This window comes from Oncorhynchus tshawytscha, linkage group LG28, assembly GCF_018296145.1.
Source record: "Oncorhynchus tshawytscha isolate Ot180627B linkage group LG28, Otsh_v2.0, whole genome shotgun sequence".
Taxonomy (NCBI): Eukaryota; Metazoa; Chordata; class Actinopteri; order Salmoniformes; family Salmonidae; genus Oncorhynchus; species Oncorhynchus tshawytscha.
Window position 1 is genome coordinate 29229997 of NC_056456.1, and position 22248 is coordinate 29252244.

Here is a 22248-nt window from a genome sequence, read left to right on the forward strand (position 1 = left end):
AGGAACGCGGTGCGGGTCGGTCAGAGCCAGTTGCAGCTGCCGAAGTTGCATCGTCGTTGGACAGGCCAGTTGCAGCTGCCGAAGTTGCATCGTCATTGGACAGGCCAGTTGCAGCTGCCGAAGTAGCGTCGGATGGGCCAGTTGCAGCTGCCGAAGTTGCTTCGGATGGGCCAGTTGCAGCTGCCGAAGTTGCTTCGGATGGGCCAGTTGCAGCTGCCGAAGTTGCATCGGATGGGCCAGTTGCAACTGCCGAAGTTGCATCGTCGTTTGATGGGCCAGTTGCAGATGCCGAAGATGCGTCAGATGGGCCAGTTGCAGCTGCCGAAGTTGCGACAGCGTCGGATGGACCAGTTGCAGCTGCCAAAGTTGCGTCGGATGGGCCAGTTGCAGCTGCCGAAGTTGCGACAGCGTCGGATGGACCAGTTGCAGCAACGTCGCACAGGACAGTTGCAGCTGCCGAAGTTGAGCCGGCGTTGGACAGGCCAGTTGCCCGAAATTGCGGCGGATTCGGAGGGGCCAGTTGCAGCTGCAGAAGTTGCGGGTGCGTCGGACAGGCCATTCCCGCTGTCTCCATTTAGGGTCGGTTATTCTGTCACTTTGTATAAATGATTGGAGACAGGCGCAGGAATACGTAATAGGGGGTTTTAATACTCTACCCAAAATTACAACATGCCATGAAAACATGCCACCCAAACAAAAGACCGAGGTTAAACCTCTAATAAATACATGGGACGAGACCTGTAATAACAATACACGGGATGAGACCTGTAATAACAATACATGGGACGAGACCTGTAATAACAATACACGGGACGAGCCCAGTAATAACAATACATGGGACGAGACCTGTAATAACAATACACGGACGAGACCTGTAATAACAATACATGGGACGAGCCCAGTAATAACAATACATGGGGACGAGACCTGTAATAACAATACACGGGACGAGCCCAGTAATAACAATACATGGGGACGAGACCTGTAATAACAATACACGGGGACGAGCCCAGTAATAACAATACACGGGACGAGACCTGTAATAACAATACACGGGACGAGCCCAGTAATAACAATACACGGAACGAGACCTGTAATAACAATACATGGGACGAGACCTGTAATAACAATACATGGGACGAGACCTGTAATAACAATACACGGGACGAGCCCAGTAATAACAATACACGGGACGAGCCCAGTAATAACAATACATGGGACGAGACCTGTAATAACAATACACGGGACGAGACCTGTAATAACAATACATGGGACGAGACCCGTAATAACAATACATGGGACGAGACCTGTAATAACAATACACGGGACGAGCCCAGTAATAACAATACATGGGACGAGACCTGTAATAACAATACATGGGACGAGACCTGTAATAACAATACATGGGACGAGACCTGTAATAACAATACACGGGACGAGCCCAGTAATAACAATACATGGGACGAGACCTGTAATAACGAGTACACAATGCAAGCAGCACGAAAGCCAAAACAACAAAGCACAGGTACTCACAAGACCAATGGACATGGGAACAATAACAGACAAAACAATGGTGAACAGAGGGCACATATATATACAATTACTAATCAGGGGGAATGGGAACCAGGTGTGCATAATGAAACAGTTCAGTGACGCCTAGAAGGACAGTGACGTAGACCTCTGGAGCTGGTGCACGGAATGAGCAGCAGTACCGGGGGAATCCACCAGAGAGGAGCTGTGGATATCGGTATAAAAAGATAAAAACGACTGGGGAAAGTTTTTCCAGACTATGTGGCTTGACCTGGGAAAACTCTGGGCCCTAGATATACAGTAGCTATAAGTGGGTCAAGCTAAGTGGTCAGGAAAAACTCCTGGTGTACTGATGATTTCTAGTAGATTTGTACCCAGACAAAGGGAGGTGATCCACCTCTTTAGTTCATGTGTGGGACAGACTGAACATGTGGTTGATAGACCTCTGGGCCATCTGGGGTTCTCCCCAGGAACAATGTGCTCAATTGAACAGAAGTAGGGTTGGGCGATATATCAAATTCATTCGATTTATTCGAATTTATGTTTTTGCGATGTTATGTTGTGCGATGTTCCAAATGCCTGCATCACAAGAATCTAGTTTATTTTTTATATGGGAGTTTACGTCTGTTTGTTCTCATGTTGTCTTTTTTGTCTCGTCTCCTTCTCTCCTTGTGCTGTGTTCACCTTCCCATTTACACCAGAGATCTGCATATAATGACGAGATGCTCATATCTCCGCTCTAACAACGGGAGTCGTTGTCCCAAAGGCAGGAAGGCAGACGACAACCTTAGATCCAAAATAAGCCCATAGAAACACATTGGGATTATTTGGGACAGATTTTAGCGAGAGTGAAACCTCTCACTTCGCCTCTTCCTGTGTGTTTACAGTTTACACATATCAAGCCACTCCTCCTGCCACTCACACAAACAAAGATGGTAGATCACTTCTTCCTCTCTGACAAGCGGTTTCATCTCACTATTTGCATTTGGTCCAACAGAACCGTTCATATGGACACCAAAACACATTGAGACATTATTTTGCCGTAATAGTGGAGAAGTTAACCTATTTAACGATACCATTTTTATGTCTCAACTACTCAAATTGCGCGCAGAGCAGACACTACTCAAACGAGAGTATCTATGAACCTTGATTCTGGAAAATTAATGCTCAGTTTGTCGCGCACGGCATTCCAGTAGCTAGTATGGCCTACCGCTAGCAGCATTTTTGCCAAAGACTTTTATACTAGCTGTCTAGTCTGTGTTTTATAAATGTACAATAAGCATAAAACGCTATTATATAAAGAATCAGCAACTTGTTCTCATTCTGAGAAATAAGGTAGGGCACTTGATTTCAACATCTGAACAAAGTGGACAGGCGTGCTATGCTATTCAAACAGTTGGAGGTAGACAGAAGGGTGTGTTCATAACAATTCAACTGTTTTGCCTTGTTAGCTAGCAAATAGATCCAAGTTGGCTTAAACTTGAAATATAAAGATTAGCTGGTTACTCACTAACATGTGGGCTTATGCTTGAGAGATTGTTTATGAGACCTGAGTTAATTTTCTATAGCTTTAAAAAAAATGTTTTACCTTTATTTAACTAGGCAAGTCAGTTAAGAACAAATTCTTATTTTCAATGATGGCCTAGGAACAGGGGCAGAATGACAGATTTGTACCTAATCAGCTCTGGGATTTGAACTTGCAACCTTCCGGTTACTAGTCCAACACTCTAACCACTAGGCTACCCTGCCGCCCCAAGCTTAATGCCTGCTACAATAAGTTAGTCATTATTAGTGAATGTACATTATGCATGGTTACTGTTAAATTTGTAACAAAAAAGGGCATTTTCATAGACGGACTTGAAAACAAGATAAGTGATTATCACAAAAAAAGCAGGTTCAACTATTTTGACTATTTTATCCTAGTGGTTAGAGCGTTGGGCCAGTAACCGAAAGGTTGGTGGATTGAATCCCTGAGCTGACAAGGTAAAAATCTGTCGTTTAGCCCCTGAACAAGGCAGTTAACCCACTGTTCCTAGGCCATCATAAGAATTTGTCCTTAACTGACTTGCCTAGTTAAATAAATAAAACATGTTTTTCCTAGGTATAACTTGATAAGCCCTGAATTCATTTGATTATTGATGGCTGTTTGAAATGCAGTGTATCCCGTGCAGCTCAGTTGGTAGAGCATGGCGCTTGCAATGCCAGGGTTGTGGGTTAGTTTCCCACAGGGGACTAGTATGAAAATGTATGCATTCACTACTGTAAGTGGCTCTCGATAAGAGCATCTGCTCTTATTCAGAGATATATATTGTGAAGAGTCCATAAGTTTGAGGAAAAAAAGTTGTATATAATTTTTAGGTCATATCACCCAGTCCTAAGCAGAAGCCAAGAAAACATGGAGGACTTGGCAGGGGGCCCAGCCCATCATTCATCTATTCAAAGCTGAGCTGCATGGTACATCTAACGGGACCCTTTAAAACTATAGTAGCAAACTGATTCCATATGAGATAAGGTCTGACAAGGAAGGCATGCTACAGCTTTAGATGGTATATAAAGTACAATAAACTACCGAGGGGTCAGACGAGGAGAATGCATTGTCGAGGATGTTGTCTAGTACTGCAGACTTCACTCAGCAGTATAGGGGCCCCTACACCGCCCATACAGGCTCCACCCACTATGGTGGAGCAACAATGAGTTGTTGGCCTTGCCATTCATTCATGAAGCTTTCATCATTTCTTTGACATGAACCCGAAGAATCAAATAAGATCATAAAGGAGTATTGTACATTTGTAAATCCCGCATCACTATGTAGTCGAATTAAAGGTTGCATTTGTGAAAGGTCTGGGAAAAGGGGCCCGAGAATGGACATATTTTTATTACAGCCTAGTTGGTGATGTGTGTTGATCACTAGTTTCCAAGGTAGTGTTCCAAAACAGACATATTCTCAGTGCAGATTCATTATGTTAAAGACATTAAATCACAACCTATTTGCAATTTGTTGTGCGGGGTATTCTGCACTATGTAACCTGGTAGACTATCCTTTTCAGGACAACATTTACAAGACAAAGGGCACATTGACTGATCATCATTCATATGCTTCTGAAGTACGTGGCCATTTGCCATCACACACTTTCCATAAAAGGAAAACCATTTCCAGGTCGTATCGAGGGAAATGAATGCACCACTGATGCGAAGCAGTTTCACGTGGGCCACTTGATGAATGCAAATAATTCGTTTCCTAAATAAAAACGTACAAAAATCTAAATGCATCAATTTGATATGTAAAACTGTAGTCCTAATAGTCACGCTTACCTTGCTTCTCAATTCTGCAGTCAACCCGTACACTGGTCCCTTGTTGAATTGAGTCATGGTCCTTTGTTTTGCAAATGTAAAACTGTGTCAATAATTTGCAACAAAAGTTGCTGCTTCTTCCAAGGTTCCTCTGTTACAAAGTAACAAGTTCAGTACAACAGTGTGAAACCGTCAATCTTCTAAACCGAGATAATTTGCTTCTTCAGCGAGCAGATGGAGAGAGAGAAAGGATCTGCGTTCGTACAGAAAGTTTGAGTTGCAGTAGCTCCTCTAGACCAAAAAAAAGTGTGCAGCGCGAGAGATACCTGCGGTAAGCCAATCAGAAGCCTTGAATTTCTCTGCGCTCGCTTACAGTTAAATTGAGAATAGATCTATGGATAGCGCTGAATATAAGGGTGTAAGAAAGAAAGCCTTCGGACAAACAAAATGTTATTCACAATAACAGATTCAGAATTTATTTTGTCAAGTTTCCCCTGATTAGGCTATATTATACTTATACCTTTCGATAATGTTGCATATATATCACAATGTCATCAAAAATAGAATTAAACGAGAATTACAAACAACGAAAGAATTTCAAACGTATTTATGAAGATATATAATTTGATTATAGTAGGCTACAAGTCATGAAACATCTGCCTATTTTCCCCCAAAACATGGATTAGAATACTAAAGCAAAGCATGGGGGTGACAGTAATACTGCATCCTTCCACAATGCATTGGGAAATGAGAATAAGTAAGTTTCCATTTACAATGAGATCAGCTCTAAATATAGTAAAGAATACCTAAGTCTCTGTGTATACTATCTCTACATTTGCTGTCAGAATGCAAACAAATCCTTTCCTCCATTCCTCCCTCCCTCTTTCCATGTGTTTCCTGTCCATTGAGCAGTGCTGTCAAGGGACACCAAACCTCCATAAACAGGAAGACTGTCCACAATAGAAACGTTCTGCTAGAACTGCTCATCCTGAAATAAACACAAACAGAGCTAGCCCCTGAAGAACTCCTCATGCTATTCCCACTATGAGAGCTAGCTAGGCCCCATTTTTGGCCTTTCCCCTGAATAACCTAGGGTAGTCTAGGCCTAGTCTACTAGTCTGTTTATACTCACAAAATAGTTCTGGGTTAAATTTCTGAGGAAAAGTCATTTGAAAGGTTGAGGAAATATACAACACAATTTTTTGGAGGATGACAGTCACACACTAATACTGTACATTTGCCTCATAGAAAGATTCAAGTGTTTGTTATTATTAATGTTGTATTGAGTGTTGGGTACACACCGAAAAAGGTTATATTGCTTGCTTCATACATTGCACCCCTAAAGGTTATATATAAAACCCTTTCTACACTGAACCAAAATCGATTCCATATAGAACCCTTGGGTTCCACATAGAGTTCTATATAGAGCCAATTTAAGTACTATATAGAACCTTAAGGTCTGACATATACTGTATGAAGCAAGCATAGAACCCTTTTTGGTTCTATCCAGAACCTTTTTTTTCTAAGAGTGTACTGTATGTCAAACATTTTCATTCTGTATATGAAACATGCTGAAACATGAAACATAATCATGCATATGATTCCATTGTTTTGGTTGTAACTTAGGTGATGAAGAGAAAAAAAGTAAGGGAGAGAATTGATATTCGCCAAGGTAGGTTACAGTTTCCACAAAAGAGAAAAACAAACTGTGAATGGAAATTCAATTGCCTTTTTCCAGTCATTTATCCTGCGTGTTTGCACAAGCAGTACAACTGTAAAGACTCCACTGATCTTACTCAGCTCTTGTTCCTGTTTAACCTGTTGCATAATTATTACTGGGCATCATTTTTTGTTCACCAACAACTACTGCCAACGGCAAACTTACTGCAGGTAGTGTACTACTAAATGCTGAAGCAATGACTGTTAACCGTTGTGTTTTTCCTTAGGAAGGAAGTGAGACAGTTAAGACTTTCAGTTTAATGAAAAATGAAAGTGTTTTCCCAAATGACAAACATCCAGTCATGGATGACCTGTCATTTAGGGCTGCTCCACCTTTTTATTATTATCATTTTTTTATTTTTAAATACAACCATTTTGGGGGTTGCCTGTTTTGCATGTTATTTTGACATTAATACATGTCACATATCAGTCTGCAAACAATGTAAAAAAAATACAAATAATCTTTCAGTTAATAAAGTTGCATACAAACCTGGTCTCTTTTTCTGCTTTCTTGAGTAAGGCAGCTTCAAAATGCAGGTGTTTCAGCCTAGCTCAGTGCTTTCTGTTGTGGTGGGGCAGCCAGTGGAAAATATGGGCAGTAGGGGTTGGTATTGTTCTCTAGTTGCGCCGTGATTGGCTCAGCATTCTGTCATTCATGGGGACACTGCGTCACTGCAAAATCTAAGGGTAGAGCAAAAGAATTCAAGCCACTCGGGTGCTGCCACAGAGTTACATTAAAAGTCCCATCCAAGTAAACTCAGGGTCATTGGCCACAGATAAAATGACGTCAAATCATGTTATATCTACAGTAGCTTTGATTGTACTGATCAACATCATACTTTCAAAATCTTAGCTAGCAAGCTAGCAGTCATCATCATGAATCAAGTCGACAATTATTTTTTAATCCTTGTCATATGAAGAGAAATAATGAAGAGAAACTATAGTTAAAACTTTTCGGTGCTCATCAGCCATTGGACATAAACATTACACAAGTTGGAAATTGCAAATTCAACAATGAGTGGTTTGGAAGGAATCAGTGGCTAACTGCAAGCATTGCCAATCAATCACAAGCCTCATTTTCAGTGGAGTGGGTGTGTGGTCCCTAGTTTGGGTTTAAGGCGTCTCTTTTCCAAACTTAAAAGGATACATTTTCAACATTGGCCATGCTGTCAATCCAGCTTGACTTCTGCTGCGCTCAAAACAACTGGAAACTTGAAACTGGGAAATCTGACTTCAGTGGGTTCAAGACAACTGGGAACTCTGAAAAAATGAGCTCTGACTGGGAAAATACGTTTTTAACCGTCATCCAACTCGAAATTGCATGCCGGGAACTCAGGCCATGTTCTAGAGCTCCGACCTGAAGATCACTGACGTCATCATGATTCAACCTTGGAAGCATCATAAATCAGACAATGCCAGACTTTGATGACAAAATTTGCCCACGAAGGACCGTCGTGCCACCTTCCTGTTCAGTTGAACACAGCATAACAAGGTGAGTCCAAAAATGTCTTGTATGCTGCTGCATAAATGATTTAATATGCTAGGGAGATATGTATACTGTAGCTAAGAAAGTAATACAAAGTGTATGTTGTGTAGTAAGCTGTGCCTCACCCTAATAATTTGGTCCCTTTTCCACTCTTAATTTCACCTACTGTTCTGATTTGGTGGTGCACATGTAGCCTATAGCCTGTTTTAGAGAAATGTCATCATCGAATATTGTAAGAGCTTTCATTGTCTGCTTATATGCACCCTTTATGTATCCTATGGTTCTGACTTGGTGTACAGGTAGAATATTGTAAGAACGGCCCATGTTCTGAATCCTGTCGCTGTACATTTCAAAAGTGCTGAACAAATAGTTATATTGACTACATCCGTCCTAGCTCGCTCATGAATGTCTTAATCGAAATTACGGATTGCCTTTTATCCGCTCGTCATCCCCTTATGACATAGTTTGTACATCTCAATTGTCAGTAGAAATCACATTTGTTTAAGCAAGTGAGCCATATCCGCTTTGTTTTTTTTTTTAAGGCAGTAAATGAGGCTGAATTAACTGTTTCGCTGCCAGACAAGGCTCCGCTGATAGCCCGGTCTAGCAGTGGTAATGTTTTGGGACTGATGTTGGGACTCTGCTGTTGGGACAGCTTTATGTAGGCCCTAACAGTTTGTGGGTACCGTTTGTCACCGTTATAGTGCAATTCATGTATTGTTTAGTGTTGTGTTGTGTAGTGGCTTTGCTGGCATGCATGTAAAAAAAAATGTTGCCCCACCAAGATTTACATGCTAAAATCGCCACTGCAAACATCTGTCGAAGACATTTCTCATGAAAACTGTCAGTGGGCTTATTTCAGCAGGGCAGAAACCCATATTGTAATGCCAAGACATTTACTGTGAAGTCCATCAGTCATTTCTGTCTCTCTCTACATCAGGTCCTGCCGGCAAATACATGGCATGGATCTTTATGGTTGAGTGTTAAAAATGGGGAGAAAGATGTATGTTTTGCATGTGTGTGTATGTGTGTGTGTGCATATAGTGCTCAAACTCAAATCCAAAATGAGGAGAGCAGAGTACTGGCAACTAGCCATAGTCCATCAAATACTACCCAATATAATAAAACACAATTTCCCATCTTTCCCATGATGAGAATAGCTCCCATTGGCAAAGATAGTACTGACCATGTCTGGACTTCTTAGGATTAAAGTACAGGTACTTTAAGTACTTATCTCATGATTTATTTCAAATGTCCTTGTATGGTCATCACATATCTGGGAATTCCATGTTTCCCTCTCCTATGCAGTGAGGCCCCCATCCCAACTCGGAATTCTCCCCAGCTGTGGTCATTGGGCCTACTGTCATTTATGATTTAGTAGAAACCAAACAAGAGATCCTCCCAGATTCAGGACTAGATGTATTCAAAAGCCATTTTGACACATTGAGCATCATAGAGCATATTTTAGTTATTCAGCAGATGCACTTATCCAGAGCAGTTAAGGTTGTGCCTTGATCAAGGGCACATCAACAGATTTTTCACCTAGTTGGCTTAGCGACTCAAACCAGTGACCAGAGTCGAGCGGCCCTATACGCTCACTTCAATAGGTGCGTAGGGCTCCGCAAATTATGCAAGGGCCCCGCCTCCCCCTAGTGTTAAAGCGGGTGTCAATGTTTATAACTTCGATGAGAGGATGAAGCGGAACTATCCTTCTGGTCACGAAAAGAGAGAGAAGAAACACCATGAGAGTGAATTGCGGGAACAGAAATCAGGTAAACTTGTGTTCTCTCCTCTCCAAGTTTGATTTCAGCAAATAACAGTAACGTTAAATTGATCTGCTGGCTTGCCGTTGCATCTCTCTCTAGTCTGTCTGTTTTGCTAACCTATCTTGGCAGTGCATCTCTTGGTCTTTCTGTGTCTTGCTTGCTTGCCAGCCACTTCCAGGGCTGTGTTCTGTGACTTTGTGCCTGACAAAAGTGAGAGTGAAATACAACTATTTATTACGTTTGATAAACGCCAACGGTGTTTATAAACTGCAGCTCGGAAAAGATAATCGCGTTGTGCGTCAACATGCATTTATATGCGCGAGCACGAAATTAAACTCGCGCTTTCCAGCAGCAACCTCTGGGGACAGTCCAGAAAATATATGGGCGTGCTTGCACTCCTCATAGGCGCACATAATTTTAAAACAAGACAATGATTATCTAGTCTCTCAGTCAAGGTTTAGTTACAACTCTGGACTAATGCAATACGAAAATGTTATATTTTATATTTCAAAATGTATAAAAGGAAATCTGGGGGAGCCAGTTTGAATGGGTCTGATGCAGCTGGTAAAATGTATAATATTGTTATCTATAATTTACAGGTGCTATGCTTAAGTCAGTAGAGTAGATGCTGGATCATCAGCCAGTACAAGCACAGACTCAGCTGATCCACATCCAACCTCAGCCAGTACTAACACAGACCCGGTACTGGCAGCTTCAGCAAGTACTAACACAGACCCAGTACAGGCAGCCTAGGCCAGTACTAACACAGATCCAGTACAGCCGTCTTCAGCCAGTACTAACACAGACCCAGTACAGGCAGCCTCAGCCAGTACTAACACAGACGCAGTAAAGCCGTCTTCAGACAGTACTAACACAGACCCAGGTGAAGTACAGGCAGCTTCAAACAGTACTAGCACAAATAGAGGTGTCCAGACAGGATCAGATACAAGCAGCTCAGACCCTAATAGGACAGTTGCTGCTCCACCAAATGACCCAGATTGGCCCCCAGTCTTAACAGACTGTATGAGGACTGAGTTAGTGCGCAGAGGTCCATTCAAACCAGGACTGATTTTTTCTTACCCTAAAGACAATTCTAGAAAAGGTTTCCATTCAGGCTAATTACAGAGACAGCTGTCAAACAGGGAAAAGATTACCAGGACCTGGCTTTCATATTCAATCAAAAACAATGCTGTGTATTGTTTTCGCTGTAAGCTCTTTTCTATAAAAGACTACACAATAATAAAGGAAGGTGTGAATGACTGGTCAAATATAAACAGCATTCTGAAACACTGTGGGGATAGTCCTGAACACACAAAAGATATGATTAAGTGGAGAGAACTTGATCTGTGCCTAAGTCTGGGACATACTCTTTACCAGATACAAATGACAATTTTGGAGGCTGAAAGAAAGAGATGGTGGGATGTCCTTACACGTTTAGTAAGTATCACCCAGTCTCTGGCTGACAGAAACATAGCATTAAGGAGTTCATCAGATAAACTCTTCCAACCAGGTAATGGAAACTTCCTAAAAGAGGTTGAATTAGTGGCAAAATTTGACCCCGTTACGGAAAATCATCTCAGCAAAATTAAAGATAGAGAGACACATGCTCATTGCCTTGGTAAGCGCGCACAGAATGAGCTGATACAGATTGTGAGCAATAGTGACTCAAGGAAGAGACTCAACGTACTTCTCCATTATCTTGGACTGTACACCTGACATGAGTCACCAGGAGCAAATGTCCATTATTCTGAGAAGCGTGGCTTGAAAGGGAAAGTCAGAGATCAAGAAGCCCTTCCTCTGCTTTGTGAATGTTGAGGTTACAACAGGCTTGAATCTGTCCACTGTCATCTTAGATAAGCTGAACGAGCTGAAGATTCCATTTGAAGATTGCAGAGGGCAAGTTTATGATAATGGGGCCATCATGAAGGGCACACACCAAGGAGTAAAGCCAGACTGCTCAAAAAACATCCCAGTCATGTTCGTCCCACGTGGAGCAGATACTCTAAATCTTGTCATTGCAGATGCTGCCAAATCTTCAAAAGATGCAGTTGGGTTTTTTGGGCATGTGCAAAAGCTCTTCACCTTCTTTTCAGCTGGCACACAAAGATGGAGTGTTTTGACGAAACACGTGAACATAACTGTGAAGTCATGGAGTGACACTGGGAGAGTAGGCTCCAAAGTGTTCATGCAATCAGGTATCAGGCTTCTGAGGTTTGGGAGGCATTACTGGAAGCCAGACAGACGATCAACGATCCTGTGGCCAAAGTGAAGGCACAAGCACTTGCAGAGGAAGTTGGGTCCTACCGCTTCTTGATTTGTCGTATGGTGTGAGATACTGACAGTGACAAACAAGGTGAACAAGCTCCTCCAATCCGCCTCAATGCAGTTTGATATCGTAGTGAATTTAATCTCAAATGCAAAGGCCTCCCTCACTACATACCGGGAAACTGGATTCTCTGAGGCCCAAACAACAGCCAAAAGCTGGAGACTTTATATCTCCCTATCTAACTTTAACCATCGGCTGTCAGAGCAGCTTACCGATCACTGTACCTGTATACAGCCAATCTGTAAATAGCACACCCAACTACCTCATCCCCATATTGTTATTTATCTTCTTGCTCTTTTGCACCTCAGTATCTCTACTTGCGCATCATCATCTGCACATCTATCACTAAAGTGTTAATGCTAATTTGTAATTATTTTGCCTCTGTGGCTTATTTATTGCCTTACCTCACCACTCTTCTACATTTGCACACTGTACATATATTTATTTTTCTATTGTGTTATTGACTGTACGTTTGTTTATGTGTAACTCTGTGTCTTTGCCGCTCTGCTTTGCTTTATCTAGGCCAAGTCGCAGTTGTAAATGAGAACTTGTTCTCAACTGGCCTACCTGGTTAAATAAAGGTGAAATAAAACAAAATAATAAAAAAGGAAGAGGTTTAGGGTTAGGCTTAGCTACAATGCTACAGTTGTCAACAACTGGTGTCCCTGACCCGACCACTAGATGGCGCTGTATGCCTATTCCATCTAGCCACAACTATAGAACCGTAAACAAACCATCTGTGGCGAAACCTGTTTTTTTTTTTTTTTTCCAGTAAGTGGTCTTTTGACCAATCACATCAGATCGTTTTACTACAGCTCTTTTTCAGAGCTGATCTGATTGGTCAAAAGAACAATTAGTGAAAAAAGATCTGGTTTTGGATGCCTGTCTAAACGCAGCAATATGGACCCAGAACTTGATAGAGCATCTGACCAATTACACAATACTTTCCTTCTGTGTTAACCGAGATTACCTCATTGGTCAAGGAAATAATGCAGAAAGTAGCCTATTAATCATACATGATGTGACACAGAAAGGGAATCCTACCATCTAGTGGTGATTCATAAACAGCTGTACAGGAGAACCACTGAATCGATGTTGGTCATAATGGGGGCACTAGAGTTCACACAGCACTGTCTCCTTATATGGCTGGTTCAATGACATGCTATGGGTGAATGACAGTAGGCTTGTTCGACATAGCAGGCGACAGTGCAGGCGACCGACTGATCTTCAAATAACCCTGCATCACATATAACTACTCATTATTATTTGTAGATCACCCATGATACATTACGGGTTTGATGCTCTCGAACACCGCCATACAGTGATAGCACGACACTCCTCCCTGCTCTATTGCCACGTTCACGACAACTCGGAAATGCAACTCAAAGCAAGGACTGACACAATTTATTTTTTGGGGAGGTAATTCAGTTGTAGATGCCGTAAACTCGGGACCTCTGAGTTTAAATGCACGTTATTGGCATAGAGCTTCCTATTGGTTGATTCTGACCCTTCCCAAGTGGGGAAATCTGGGAAAATGTTCTAAAACGCGTAAGCAAGTCGGAAGGTCTGAGTTTCCGACATGACCTGAACGTACCACAAAGATGAGCCCAGAGTTTCCCACTTGGAAAGTATCAGAGGCAACAAATAGGAAGCTCTACGCAAATGTTTAACTTGGAGGTCCCGATTTTCCAAGTGGCCTTGAAAGCACAATAAATCCTGGCCCTTGTTCAGTTGCCAAACATTGCAGATAGATATATTCCACAAAAAGAGCCAAAGTGATAAATATTCTACATGTCAGAGAGGCAAGTTTATTCTACATAGCCTATTTCTATCTGAACGTTCCAAAACGTTGCGTCCCGCTGAATGCTACACAGCTACAGCAATCTTGTTTCGTCACATCATACCATCTATACACACACGCACGGACGGACACACAGATGGAGAGAGGGGGTGGGGGTGGGGGTGGAAGGAGGAGAGAGATATGACGTTAAAAGACAAGAAGGGACTATAAAAAAAACATCAGGTTACAATTATCAAACATCGGATGAATTAATCCACCATAGCTGATTTCAAAACAGGCATTTCGGGGAAACAAAGCCACAAATGAATAGTCATTACAAATATAGCTTGTATTTTATGTACCATATTCTTTTAAAATATGGAAAGGCAGCTTTATGATTAGGCAATTTAAAATCCATTCCGTTCGCATAATTGGCTATGTGAAAACAATGTAAGTTATCAGCTTCACTATTGTAAGCAAACTAGTTTTGTTTACATTTCCTCCTGCATGTAGATATGCGGATATCCTTATAGTAATTTTGCCTAAATCTGTCGTGCAACCAGTTTTACGCTTTTTCACAAATTCAGGTAGGTACCTCCACGTTTCGTTCCGTTTGCTTGCGTTTAAGAAACAATCTGAGTTTCGATGTGGAGTCATTTTGGGTAAATATGTCGACCAACCAGTTTTACGCGTATTTTTCCAATTCAGTTTCTCAGCCAAGGTATAGCATAGCTTGTAATATATGTCCTTAAAACGACCAACGCCTCTTGCACACAGGCTGGGTTTCGAAATCACGGGGGGATATTTATATCTCGGGATATGCTGCTCCCCTTGAAATGCACTTGTCGTTATTGCACTTGGCGCTTCGGTATCGCACGATGACGTCAAGGTTAGTATAGGGCGTCATTGCCTGTGCAATGGTGTGCTATATCGACTGAGCAGGCGTCAGTCGACAATTACTCCAACATTTTGTATCTGTACGCGGTGGAATATATAATTTCTTATAAACTAGTGCGGGGACTTGAGTGTAAGTACAGAATGCTTCTGTCAGTAATGTACAATTTGCTTGCCTTGTATCACAATTGTCTGCCTGTCTATTGACCTATCACACTTTAATGGTGTTACTCTCTTATGCTGCCAATACAGTATTTACCATCATAACCTACTACTACAGTATACTGTAGTCAATGTTTCTGTAGAGATCTTGTTTTATTGTACAGTAGTTATTCACGTTTTAGTTAGAAAAAGTAGGTTGTGTCTACTTAAAGCAGATCAGCTGTTCAGATTTCCTGTCTGGCAACAATGTAGGGTATTCCCACAATATGCTATAGTTTCTCACGGTACTGGCTATTTCAGACAGGGTCACTTGTGATCAACAACTACCTGACCAGATACTTGATGAAAGCATGGAGGTCCCCACCGGGTTGACGTTTGGGCTGTGGGGACATGTATGGGGATCAACTTATGCCACTGTATTTAGTTACAAACCGTCAGCGATTTTGACACAGAGCCAGGCAAGGGTTGTCATTAGTTACCACAGCCACAAAGTCAAAATGGTTTCTATCGTGAAAAAAAACCAACATAAAAACAAACAAACACATTTGCTTTTTGGTCTTCATTTGAGGTTAGGGTTAGGCATACGGTTAACAGTGGGGTTAGGGTTAGGTATAAAATCAGATTTGAAGAAGAGACATTGTAGAAATAGGCGAGGTTTAGCCAGATTTATGACTTTATGACTGTGGTAGCTAGTGGCGACGCAAACGTGATCTTAAGAGTTGAGTATACTTTCCAGAAGTAGCCTATGAATGGTTGGTCCACACTTGTTTGCTGAAGGTGAGGTTCGTTTTATTCAACCGTTTCGTTTCATTCAACCGTTTTTCTCAAGGGCACGAGGAGGAATGCTTCACAATTTCGAAGAAACAACACAGTATTTCGAAACGGACATGTTATTCTTAGTAGGGCAGGGGTCAGTTTATTTTTGGCAGCAGAATGTATGAGAGTTGTTCTATGAAGAAGAACTTGAAGTACTGCAACATTTTCAAGTAACAGTGAAGAATGCATTTTGCCATACAGTTTCGCTTCCCTCCAAAATGCCTTGCAAAATAAATCCTTGCATGAAATATGGTCGCTCCAGTTTTAAGTAATGTCACGTGAACAGAATGTCAGTCTGGCCCTTACAAAAAATATTTCCGTTTTGAAACTGCAGTAAACGTGCAGTAACTGCAGTCAACTGTGGTATTTTGGACACAGTCATTGCAGAATAACTGCAGTGTACAGCAGGGGGTCCACTACAACAAAGGTAGGACCTGGTGACCACATAAATTAGTGTGACTGGTCTATTTGTAGGGGGCATTAGTAGATTGGTATATGAGCTGACCCATGACCTCAATGTGATAATGCAACTAAATCAACAAATCTTCCAAACTGTTGCAAGGCAGCCGGTGGTAAATACATGGGGCCTGAGATAAGATAATACAGAAGCAGGTGTTGACATATTTGGGTATACAGTACAGTAAAAAAGACCCCATAAATGCTTTAACAGCTCTGTTCTAAACAGCATATCAGTCGAACTCCTATTGACATGATTCAGTGCATGATGTAGGCAAAAGTCTGACTTACTCTACTATACGGGTGTATATTTCACATTCCTATTTGCTTCTCTACTATGAACTGTGTGTTTTTCTCTCTCTCAGTAACGAGTGGTAATGGCGAGCTTCTCTCCGCTGGTCCTGTCCATCGCTGCCACCAGCTTTGTGACGTTCCAGTGTCTGTTCCATTTTGTCAGTCCCTGTATCTCTGCTCGGTTCTGTCCTGGGTACCGCCGTCTCAGCCCTAAACACACCGTAGAGTGGAACTCCAGGTACATCATCAGGAGACGGAGAAGTGATATTTTGGTGTTTTTCAATCATGTAATTCAAAGCTCCTATCAGAACACATATTGGATTATCATTTTCCCAGTCAAAGTACATTTCTGAGCATAGACCCTTTCAAATATCCTTGTTTAGCATTTTTCCATGGCATGGAATCCCACAACTGCCACCAAATGTCAACTTTAAGTTAGTATGCTTTTATGAGTATGTGTGTCTGTTTTTTTGTGATATTTTTCTAGAACTGTGTCTACATTTCACGCCTTGATAGTGGGCCTTTTTTGTCTCTACATATTACTATTTGATGATGCCGTCAATGAAGACCCAGTCTGGTAAGATTCTCCCTGACTGCAAAGTGTGCAATTCTTGATATAATCTTATATTTGGAACATTTATCTATATTTTAAACATGTGCTTTGTGCTTTCTTACCAATAGGGGAGATCCGTCACTGGTGAAAATAAATGTGGCCATAACCTGTGGCTACCTCCTATCAGGTGGGTCTCCACTTCAGACATGTCTAACCCTTGTATTACTTTGCATATTTCCATGGATTATGTTGACCCATACAGTGAGCTATCTCCCTTGTCTGTCTTGCAGATATGCTGCTCATATGTTACTATTGGCGGGCGATAGGGGACAAGTTTTTTGTAATCCACCACCTGGCAGCACTGTATGCTTACTACTATGTACTGGTGAGTTCCTTACTGACCCAGAGTAGAATGTGCAGGCAAGATGGGGAAGGGACAAGGGCCAAGGGTGAACAGCCATGTAGTTTGATGGGATTGATTAGAATAGATAACAAAGTGCTTGTCAGGGATGAAATAGTTTGGTTCCACTTTACATTCAGTATCCCTAATATGTGTAGACCTATAAATACACTGCTATAAGTGTTATTACTCAGTTGTTTTGCTGTACATACTAGGGTTATTACGCAGTAATAGAACACTGTAAACCAGGGGTAGGCAAGTAGATTCAGCCGCGGGCCTATTCTTGTCGGAGCGAATGGTCGACAAAATTTGTACACTGCAAATTGATCACAACTAAGCCCAAAAAGAGATTGTATTTAAGAAATAACAATAATTTCATACCTTGATTACATTGAGACACAATTACACATCTCTTTTTTATTTATGGGAATACTTGAACAGATTTCCTAAAATAACACATTTTTAACTGAACTCCTGGTGATTTTACAGTCTTTTTGAGCAAAAATGACCCCTCCCCAGGTTTAGGCCTGTTTCCAACCCTGCTGTTGCCGACCCCTGCTGTACACTAAAGCGTTACCCTCCCTTCTTCGGGAAGGTACAGTGTAAGCAAGTGCATATATTGTTCGAAAGTAGTTACAGTTGTAAAACAGTTTTGATATATGGCTTGCAGTTGACGCACCACCAAAAGCTAGACAACCATGTGATGTAGATGTTCACTCTTGGTCCTGTCCTGTGAATCTATTCTGGGCCGTCAGGCTCAGTAGCTGCTAAGACTAACGATGACAATGATCAGGATGGGGACCATTTTTTGCATGGAATACGATGATGAGTTGTTGTGCCCGTTTCAAAGCCACAGATTCAGACCAGTCCCAGACTAGAATACATGCTCAATGGAGAATATCCATTGAATATGATTTTTTTTGTCCCAGACTAGGATTAATCTGTGTCCAGGAAACCAGACTGTAGAATATCTGTGCATAATGTATTCTCTTACTTCTCTCAGTCTGTGATGGTGATTGGTGCATGCTGCCTTTTGGTTGTTTTGACCTTTTGAGCCTAGACCCTATACATCACTACAAAGACAGGGTTTTCCTCTTATTTCATTTAAAGAAAATCACCACTGACTTTTCCCAGTAAAATGTACTGGATCATTTCCAGTCCCTTTTCTGGGTAATGTTAGACTGGATTGTAGAGTAAATGTTTAGAAATGTATATTTAGATAATAACTTAATAACAGCATCCACATAGTTAGTCCATATCTTTTTTATTTTCTCTAGAATGTTTAAAAAAAATATTCTTCAATGTTGGGATGGGGGCTTTTAATGGTGCCAGTTATCACTAGTTGCACATTTCTTCTGTTTAGGTATTTATGTCCATGTCTTTCCTCCACTTACATGTGTGATCAATGAACACAGTCTTGTGTCTCTAACCTGCTAACAATACAGAACATGCAAGAAATGTCAGAAACAAAGAACAGGCCTGTGTCAAATGGCTATAGAAGGGGTCCCTTCCTATCTTGTCTGTAGTGGATTCTGTTGTGGTACATAGAGCACATGTTGCCTAGTAACAGTATGGATTTACCAGTACATAGCGGTACGAGCATGCACTGCTGGACTGTCACCACCAATTTTTGAACACATTTTGAACATTTCTATGTGACCCAAGTTTATTAACCGTGTCATAACCCCAGTAAGTACACCTAGATGTTTTATTTTTTTTGGATCGTACGGTAGGTTTACGATCATGATGTATCATGAATTCACATATTATTGAAAGTACTTCTCTTGCCATTATTTTCTTTGCACTTTGTTCTGTCTCTCTCTTTTAGAGCATAGGAATGTTGCCTTATTTTGCTAACTTCCGTCTGGTCGCAGAGCTTTCCACTCCTTGTGTGAACCAGCGGTAGGTAACCTCTGTGCCAAATAGACTCACGCACACACAAACAGAATGTTTACTGGGAAGTAGAGGGAACCTCATAAAATACCCATTTATTTGTCCTTACAGTATTTGCCAAGTGGCTTTTGTCATTGGTAGTAGTGCATTCAACCGTTTCAGAAACACTATTGACTGTTAATGTGTAACTACTTATAGTGAGTCAGACCTGTTACACCCAGCTGAAAGCTCGTACAGTATCTGACATACATCATTAGAGACATGTTTCATACTTAATAATACATTTTCAGTCACATACATTTCCAATTGTATGCTATTATCCTGATTTAATCCAACAAAGACAAAATACAGATTCAATGTTAAACATTTACATTTATATTTTAATCATTTAGCTTACGCTCTTATCCAGAGTGAATTACAGTTAGTGCATTCATTTTAATATAGCTGGGTGGGACAACCACATATCACAGTCAAAGTAAGTATATTTTTCCTCATAGTAGCTATCAGCAAAGTCAGTGATTAGTAGAAAAAGAGTCAAGTGTGAGTGTTAGTTTAACAGGTAGGATTTCAGACGTTTTCAGAAGATGGGCAGGGACTCTGCTGTCCTAGCATCAGGGGGAAGCTTGTTCCACCATTGGGGTGCCAGGAAAGAGTCCTCCCGTAGGGTTGGGAGAGCCAAGAGGCCAGAGGTGGCAGAACGGATTGCTCGGGTTAGGGTGTAGGGTTTGATCATAGGCTTGAAGGTAGGGAGGGGCAGTTCCCTAAGGAATTGTACTTAAAACCTTTAAGTTCTTGGTATACTGTAGATATGTCTTAAGAGCCACCTTTCTGGAACAATGCCAGTTGATATCCATGACTCCATTACAATTGAGTCCAACAACTGCTATCTCACTCTAACTATACTAACTATATCTATCTTTCAGCTGGTTCTTTGAAGTGCTTGGTTACCCAAAGAAATCATTACCAAATATGGTCAACGGAATTGCTATGACGCTATCCTTCTTCCTGGTGAGGATAGCGGTCATGCCGATGTATTACAGCCGGATGTACGCCGTGTACGGGACAGAACCTTTTTACCGGGTGACTTTTGGTGGCCGTTGTGCATGGATGGGCCCCAGTTTCTGTCTAGACATTATGAACGTCATGTGGATGCATAAAATGGCCCGCGGCTGCATTAGCGTCCTGCGCTCTCCCGGAAAGGTAAAAGTGGAAAAGCTACAGAATGGGAAAGTGCACTGAGAGGTTGCACAAGGCTATGGTGGAGTTATTTTTATTGTATGTCTGGTTCAAATGGTTCATGGACATTTTAAGGATCAAATGGTTCATGGACTGGAAATGTCTGGAGACTCCCTAGGATCCCATGACCAGCCCTAGGTAAATTGTGTACCACTATATTTATTTGCCCAGAACACTGCCAATTGAACAAGCTCTACAGTCCTCCAAAATGATGGGAGGGGACATGGTAAAGGCCATTGGATTGCGTCTCCTCTTGGTCCTTACAGATGGAGGAAGTGGATGGAAACAAACAGACAATACTCTAAAGCACAGGTCCTCTTTTCTGTTGGACCCTTTGATTGTAAATTGTATGTATGTCCACCCAAAGGTGTCTTGTGTGTATTGCCACAATTACATGAACTGACATGGAAGAGAATGTTAAAGGAACTCACATAGTTTTGTAATGTTTATGAAGCCATATAGATGGCTCTTGTACAAATATCATGAGATATTGTACAAAAATAAAATCCTTACTTGAAATCTGTGTTTTCACCAGCATTAGGATGTAAAAGAAGTATATTGTCAGGCTACTGAAGTCTATGCTCAGGAGCCTGCTCATGCAGTAGGCCTAGGAAATATTAGTCATGCACATAAAGTATCAGGGTAGATTTAGACAAACCATGTATTGTAATTTTATCTCTAGAAGTGACCTTACTGAGTGTGATTCATGATAACAGCAATAAAAGTGCACTTATGTCTAACCGACACACCCACACTATAACTTCACACAAGCATCTCCACACAGTTCACAAATTACAAATCAAACTTCAGAAGGCAAGCTTCATAATGTAATGTGAAAAATGTAATTAAAGGGATACTGCAAGATTCTGGCATTTAATCCCTTTTTCTGGTTACCCAGAGTCTGATGAACTTGTATGTCTGCATGCAGTATGAAGTTAGAATAGCAATGCTACTGTACCTTTAGACTTCCAGTCCTTGTGCTATCGCTAAGTAACGTTGGCTAGCTAAACTAGCGCTATTTTCATCATGCTGTGTGCAGAGACATAAAAATGGTATCCGCAAGTTCATCTGACTCCGGGTAAGCAGAACATGGCCTTAAATGCAAGAATCTCGCATTATGCCTTTCAGGTTTCCCTGTTGGATCTCTGGGTGAGAATATGCAAGCTATTGTGACATTTACAGCTATGTTAGTTATAATATTTCATTTAAAAAATATATATTTTAATAATGAACTCTTTGAGTTAGTTGAAGTGAATGATTTATTAACTTTATTTTCATACTTGCTTTGATTGTCTTCAAGACAGTTGTCAGCAGACAACACGACGACACTTGTCTGCTGCTGCTCTCTTGTGGAGACAATGCGGGACTGCAAACATCCCCTCAAAAGGAGGATACAGTGGTCAATGAGTTTTGAGGAATATTAATAAAAAAATGATTGACGTTAACCTTGGTTTTGCATAATTTGGTCATCACATTGTTTTCTAAAAGTCCCATACCTCTGGCTACTTTGGCACCATTATTACCTCTGGCTCTTAAAGTATAGATAAAAATGTACAACTATGGATGTAAAAATGTACAATTATGCTTGTTTTTATTTTAATTTTATTTCACCTTTATTTAACCAGGATGAGAACAAGTTCTCATTT

The 22248-nt window shown here is 41.2% G+C and overlaps 2 protein-coding genes across 8 annotated transcripts in view; one reads left to right on the forward strand and one right to left on the reverse strand.

The window, feature by feature from the left end:
• The window catches only part of LOC112227045 (calponin-3), a 31874-nt gene extending 26766 nt beyond the window's left edge, over positions 1-5108 (reverse strand). The window contains exon 1 of the mRNA XM_024391830.2: positions 4843-5108. Within this exon, the coding sequence (XP_024247598.2) occupies positions 4843-4899 (57 nt within the window). The 5' untranslated portion in view covers positions 4900-5108. The remainder of the gene's footprint in view (positions 1-4842) is intronic.
• A 4551-nt stretch (positions 5109-9659) lies between these two features.
• On the forward strand, positions 9660-22047 carry LOC112227046 (TLC domain-containing protein 4-B). 7 transcript variants are annotated; one of them, XM_024391833.2, is made up of 7 exons: positions 9660-9798; positions 16592-16758; positions 17008-17097; positions 17202-17260; positions 17364-17458; positions 19302-19375; positions 20290-22047. In XM_024391833.2, the coding sequence occupies exons 2-7, from the start codon at positions 16604-16606 to the stop codon at positions 20603-20605; spliced, it is 789 nt and encodes a 262-aa protein (XP_024247601.1). In that variant the 5' UTR covers positions 9660-9798; positions 16592-16603; the 3' UTR covers positions 20606-22047. The 7 variants fall into 7 exon arrangements, with proteins under 7 accessions (XP_024247601.1, XP_024247603.1, XP_024247602.1 ...); XM_024391835.2 differs by lacking the exon at positions 9660-9798 and adding an exon at positions 14134-14485; XM_024391834.2 differs by lacking the exon at positions 9660-9798 and adding an exon at positions 14655-14787.
• Positions 22048-22248: the final 201 nt, after the last annotated feature.